The following is a 6,000-nucleotide window of genomic DNA, read 5'->3' on the forward strand; positions in this document are numbered from 1 at the left end:
GACAGAGTGACAGACAGATGCAGACTGTGTGTGTGTGTGTGTGTGTGTGTGTGTGTGTGTGTGTGTGTGTGTGTGTGTGTGTGTGTGTGTGTGTGTGTGTGTGTGTGTGTGTGTGTGTGTGTGTGTGTGTGTGTGTGTGTGTGTGTGTGTGTGTGTGTGTGTGTGTGGGTGTGGGTGTGGGTGTGGGTGTGGGTGTGGGTGTGGGTGTGGGTGTGGGTGTGTCAGAGAGAGAAAGAGAGAGAAAACACGAGGGAGAGAGAGGTGACGGAGGGTAAGAGAGTGAGGACAAAATTTGGGAAAAGAGAAACTGAAGACGTTGGGAGAGGTTGAGAATGGAACAGAGTAAAAAAAAAGAAGAGAGAAGAATGGCTCTTAAAAGAGCCGTTGGTCACGCTTTTAAAGAGGACGACTGTAGGGTTGGATGAGGTAGGTGTGATTGGGAGTTGAAGGAGATTGGAATGCTGCAAAGTAAAGGAAGGTTGAATTAGACAAAAAAAATGGTCACAGATACTAAATACACCTTAGCCCTTGTGTAGTAGGCTACACCTGTTCAGATGATGATATACTGGAGTGAACACTAAACATGGAAGAAAGGCAATTTCATTTAAATGATAATGGTCATAATTTGACATACTATACATGACAAGTTGATGAAGACGTTAAAAAGTGTAAAGGGGGGCATTAACAATTCACCAACTTCATCATGGCACGTTTGTATATGTAACTTATTAATTTAATATTCATTTTTAAAAACTTTAAAACATGTTGATGGTACATCAATGTAAATTACACAAACCACTTGAACACAGACCGCAAATTCACAGGATATATTGGGTTATTTTAGGCTGGGTTCAAAGTCTACATTCGACCGATAAAATAAAATAAAAAAAATTAAAAATAAACATAAGGTGATTAACAAATATAAAACACAAGTGTGAATACCAGAAGGTACATAAAAATATATGTGTTTTTTATGTTGTACTGGGTTATATAGCGTAAACTTTCATCTTCGTATGAAATAACTAATGTAAAATAAAATGTAAAATTTGTAAATGTGATTTGTAAGTCCGATGATGGCAGACAGAATTGCAAAATAAGCAATCCAACAGCACATTATACAATGTAAACAAAGACACGTTTTCTTGCGGCGGCCTTTATGAAATGAGCAGTGATGAAAGTTATTATAGTCTATCATGTTATGATCGGATGAGCAGCGTAGCTAGCTAGCGCTTAATGATTAGCTAAAACAACGCAGTGGGTGCTGTATATGGGTCAAATGTGCCTAAGACTTGCCGTTTGTATATATATATATATATATATATATCTTTGGTTTTTCTATTTTCGGAGGTAATCTTAACACTTGTGGGTTGTAAAAGATGAAAACTCACATGCTTTGCCCTCCAGTCTCCGTGATAGTCACGTGACTGCGCTCTGAAAGCACTTCGTAGGTTTCCGCAGAGGGTCGGAAATAAACTGAACAGAAGTTTTTTTTTCAGGAGAACTTGGCGTAAATTAACACGCAATCGCGAGGTTATGCAAGTCAATGGAGGCCAAACGGCGTTGATAAAAAACGCTAAAAAGCGATTATGCGTCTTGATAGCACGCCAAAATGGCATACGAATTGGCGTGTCATACATACGCCATGACCACCTTCTCCAGTGTTTTGCCAAGGCAATCCCAAGCTGTTGTTCATGGTACCGGTTCTCCAGGTCTCGACACAGTGCGAATGTGTGTCAGAGTTAAAGAAGCTTTACCCATAAAATAAAAGTATTTTTGATTTGCTTTGTTGGATAAAGGATATATCCCTGGCACATATTGAATGAACCCTTCAAACATGTCTGAGATGTCCCTCTTTATGTCTTTGAAGATGTCCTTTAAAAACAAAACAAAAAAAGCATATTTGTGAAACTTCCATTCGTTTAGGTGATATGCTCCATAATTAATATTACATTAACAATATAGGTATTTTTATTCTGACCTCCAGTTGGTCCACCAGTGGCAGTTCAATACTCATGAGAGTTTCAGTGAACTGCTCAGCCTGTTCATGGCAGGAAGTGATGTGAGCTTCAAGAAGATCGGCGTCTGCGATCTGTTGCATTCCATGCTACACATTTCCAAAATGTGTTGCATTTTCCACAGAATTTAATTTGTGAGCATTTTGATGTGTTCAACTGGTTGTCTCGTTTTTGATTTGTATATTTTGCTATTCATAACAAGGATATGTCTCCATGGGGGAGGAAACTGGGGAGGAGAGCCAGTTTCTCTGCATCAGGATCCTCAGCAAAACATGCTGTCGAAAAGTTGAGGTCCATTTAAGAACTCCACGAATGCGTCCTGTGAAAGAAGGAAGCAATATTTAGAAGATTTTAATACAGTGCAGCGTTTCAAACACTGTAGAGTAAATCTGACTTATTAAACCTCGAGCATTTAAGATCAGTGTTCTTGTACTTGAATGAGATGGATGGCATGGTGATGTTGGTTACCTTGTGTAGTTGAAGCTCCTCGTTCCTGATCTTATGAGCCTCAATTGCCTCCTGCTCCTGGAGTGTATATATATATATATATATATATATATATATATATATATATATATATATATAGCATTATTTAAGCTAATTTATACAACAAACGTATCCATGAAATAAAAACATCCCCGAATATATATATCCTCCTAAGACCTGAGCTTTGGTTTGGCGTGCATTTTAGATTTCTTCTAGGTTTTTGGGGTTAGGAGGGACCAATACATATAATAACCAGATATTATCTTTGAATATGAAGCACTTTTTGAAAAAAATGATGTCCACATATGTGGACACTGGGTCTGTATTCACAGAAAACAATCAAGACACCATTGTGTAACAAAGTGCAAATCTCTTATTTACAGCCTGTAGCATTGGAGCAGTATACAATCAGTTTAATTAAATCTTGATCAATATACTGGTTTAAATAGTCCAGTGGGGTCAATGGTTAAATAGTCCAGGTTTGGGGTCAATGGAGCAGCTCATCAGAGTAGGCTACTCCTCGTCCTTGCTTGGGCTGTCCTTCAAACCTTTGACAGAGGAAAACGCTCTGGAAACGATATCATGAGGAAAATAAAATAAAAATCAATGTAAAATTATTTATCACACATGCAATGTCAATTTATACTGTTGTAAACTATTGTAATTGATGTTTTCTAACAAATTCTTCCCAGATTAAGTTTTTGCCAAATTTTTCATTTTTTCAAATCTTATTGCGGACTGCAGAACACGAAATCCAGGGACGAAATCCAGTGATTCCCTCCCACCTTACATATACCCTAAACCTTCCCATCTCCACCCCCTGATCCCTAAACCCACCCCTAAACCTACCAATCTCCACCCCTTATATCTGGATCCAACTCCGCCCCCTGGATCTCGTGTACTGCAGTGAGGTGTGTAATGGAGATTTTACATTTAGATGTGTTCTTTTACTTTTAGATGTGTACAACTTGTATTAACGTTGAACATTTATTTTTACTCATAATAAGCATTTAAAGAAATATAATCATATAAGCTAAAGCACATTATTAAAGATATGTAACCAAGCTTTTAGAAATGCATAAGTTAAGACAAGCTTGCAGGAACACTGGCTAAATAACAAAAATATGAACACCACACAAGGTTTAAGTAGGGTAGTTTCAGCTGGCTAACTAGCAGTAGCTAGCATCATGCGATTACATATTTGATTTGGCGTAAATATTCAATTTTAACGGTAACACTTCATCCAACTCACATAGGCTACAGCTCCACCGTATGTTGGCTGATCATTACCTCGGACCGTTTTGCAAACGTTCGGCAAAAACTTCAGGCAAAAATGAACCTGTTGATGTTAAAGACATATTTAATTATAACGTTAAAGGGTCAGTAAGCAGCCAATATTGTAACCGGAGAGCTAAGAGCTCAAGTTAGAACTGCATGTAACAGAAACAAGATTATAAGAATAACTATCAAAGAACATAGGCTATCAAACAGAGCAGAGTTATAATGTACATAAACATGTCATACAGATTTACTTCTGCAGGAGTAGCCAACACACACACACACACACACACACACACACACACACCACTCCACACATGTGTTCATTCATGCACACATGTGCCCTAGTAATTTCAGGGATTAAAGTGAAAAAAATTCTTCTGACTGAAATTTTTTTTTAGGCCAAGTCATATACCTTTTTAAATAGTCGAGACCAATAGCGTTTTAAGGGGATACGTTTTAAACTGCTTTAATATTGCCAGTAGGCGTATCAGTGAACAGTTGCAAAATCAAATGAATAAATAATAAACAGGTTTCTTCACCTAAGTTAGGGCTGCACGATTATTACAAAAATCATAATTGCCGATTATTCCCTTCGAATTGTAATTGCGATTTATTAATTATGATTATCAAAGTTTACATTGAATATATATATATATAAACAAATTTTGTTTAAACATGTTCTAATTTGCCTATATATATATACATACATACATATATATACATATACATACATATACACGTATATATTATATAGGCAAATTATAACACATGTTTACACAAAATTTGTTAACACACACAAGTACTTTTCCCCTTTATTTAACATAAATTGTAAGAATATGACTAATAGTAAAGACTAGTAGCCTACTAATAAATAAACATTATGCTAAAGCTATTAAATAGCAGTTCCAAACTAGTTTTTGTTAATACAATGTTGGTATGAGCCACTACAGTCATTTAAAAATATAAAAAATAACACAAAGAAAAATAGTGGCATTTTGGGGTTAATATGGAAACGACAGTTACCATGGTGAATACACAATATTAACAATAACTGTTAATGAAACATGGAAACTGCTCCTGGTGAATAGAATGAAAATCATACCTGCATTACTTTTATTTCGTGTAATTTACAACGTAACGGCGTTGCATGCTCGTAGTTTCTTTTGCACTTTATATACAGTGAGGCGATATATAGCGCGCGCCGCCGCATTTGCGCGTGCAATTGAAGAGTGTGCGCTACGAGAACAGGATAACGGCTGACAGGACAAGAAAGTCCGTCTTTCTGAGGTGAAAAACTTTATCTCAGCGTACACTTATGTCACTGCCTGGTAGTTCCTATTGTGCTGGGTTTTCTGAAGTAACTTAGTCATTATTCGCCTCTCATAACATAACATGCTCTAAACACGCACGCAGAGTGGAAAAGGAGGAGCGGAGGAGAGGGGCGCGGGGAGCAAGGATCACAGCGTAAATTTGAACTATATCGATATATGCGATATGGTCTAATTCCATATCGCATTTCAAAAATATATCGATATATCGCCCAGCCCTACCTGCATTATAAGTGTGTCCACGGTAACTGAAATATAGTTCTCTACCTCAGCGCTCAACTGTAGCCTGACATGCACTTTCCGTGAGCGGTAATTGAAAACCCGGAGTGGACCATAAGCGAAGTGATTACAGAGTGCTTAGAGTGGAGAGAGGAACGTGCTTTTGCTCCACTCCAGGCTTTGATCACATCCCCCTCAGAAGGGTGAATACACCTCGTCTTTCCTTAATTTAAGACCTATTCAAAATAAAATTAAGACATTTATTACACTATTTGAGAAATGAAAGCCTATTTACGGCCTTAAATTTATGAAAAGTGAATTTAAGACATTAAGGACAGACTGGAACCCTGCAATTGACGGAAATCCGTCGTAGCGACGGATAACTTTAATCCCTGTAATCTTCAAATGACTTATTGTCACAGTTTACACACTGACAGAGGTTTGTACATGGCAACTCATGCAGTTTACATGTGCATCTACCCTTAACACAATTTTTTTTATTTTTTTTACACGAGCAGTGCACAAGTTCCAGTATGGCCTCAGGAGCTGGACGTGTAGAGATCATGGGCGCAAGACCTCAGAGCCCGTGCTTTTACTGGAGTTGCCTCATCATCCTCAGCCACTAAAAAAGTGCAAAACAATAGATCTAGGTTCTGCACCCTTCCCCACAT

General features: G+C 37.6%; 1 protein-coding gene across 1 annotated transcript; it reads right to left on the reverse strand.

The window, feature by feature from the left end:
- Positions 1–211: 211 nt before the first annotated feature.
- LOC309508710 (dynein regulatory complex subunit 3-like) lies at positions 212–2,272 on the reverse strand. Its single transcript, XM_082183191.1, has 4 exons — positions 1,979–2,272; positions 1,800–1,872; positions 1,651–1,726; positions 212–461 (listed from the first exon to the last, which is right to left on the reverse strand). The coding sequence occupies exons 1-4, from the start codon at positions 2,096–2,098 to the stop codon at positions 389–391; spliced, it is 342 nt and encodes a 113-aa protein (XP_082039317.1). The 5' UTR covers positions 2,099–2,272; the 3' UTR covers positions 212–388.
- Positions 2,273–6,000: the final 3,728 nt, after the last annotated feature.

This window comes from Leuciscus leuciscus (genome assembly GCF_965113295.1).
Source record: "Leuciscus leuciscus genome assembly, chromosome: 1".
Classification (NCBI taxonomy): Eukaryota; Metazoa; Chordata; class Actinopteri; order Cypriniformes; family Leuciscidae; genus Leuciscus; species Leuciscus leuciscus.

Coding starts and splice junctions, on each gene's coding strand:
- LOC309508710 (XM_082183191.1), bottom strand. CDS start 2,098: ATGCAACAGATCGCAGACGCCGATCTTCTTGAAGCTCACATCACTTCC. Junction 1,873..1,978: donor CACTGGTGGACCAACTGGAG/GTCAGAATAAAA, acceptor TTGTTTTTAAAG/GACATCTTCAAAGACATAAA. Junction 1,727..1,799: donor TCAATATGTGCCAGGGATAT/ATCCTTTATCCA, acceptor TCTGACACACAT/TCGCACTGTGTCGAGACCTG.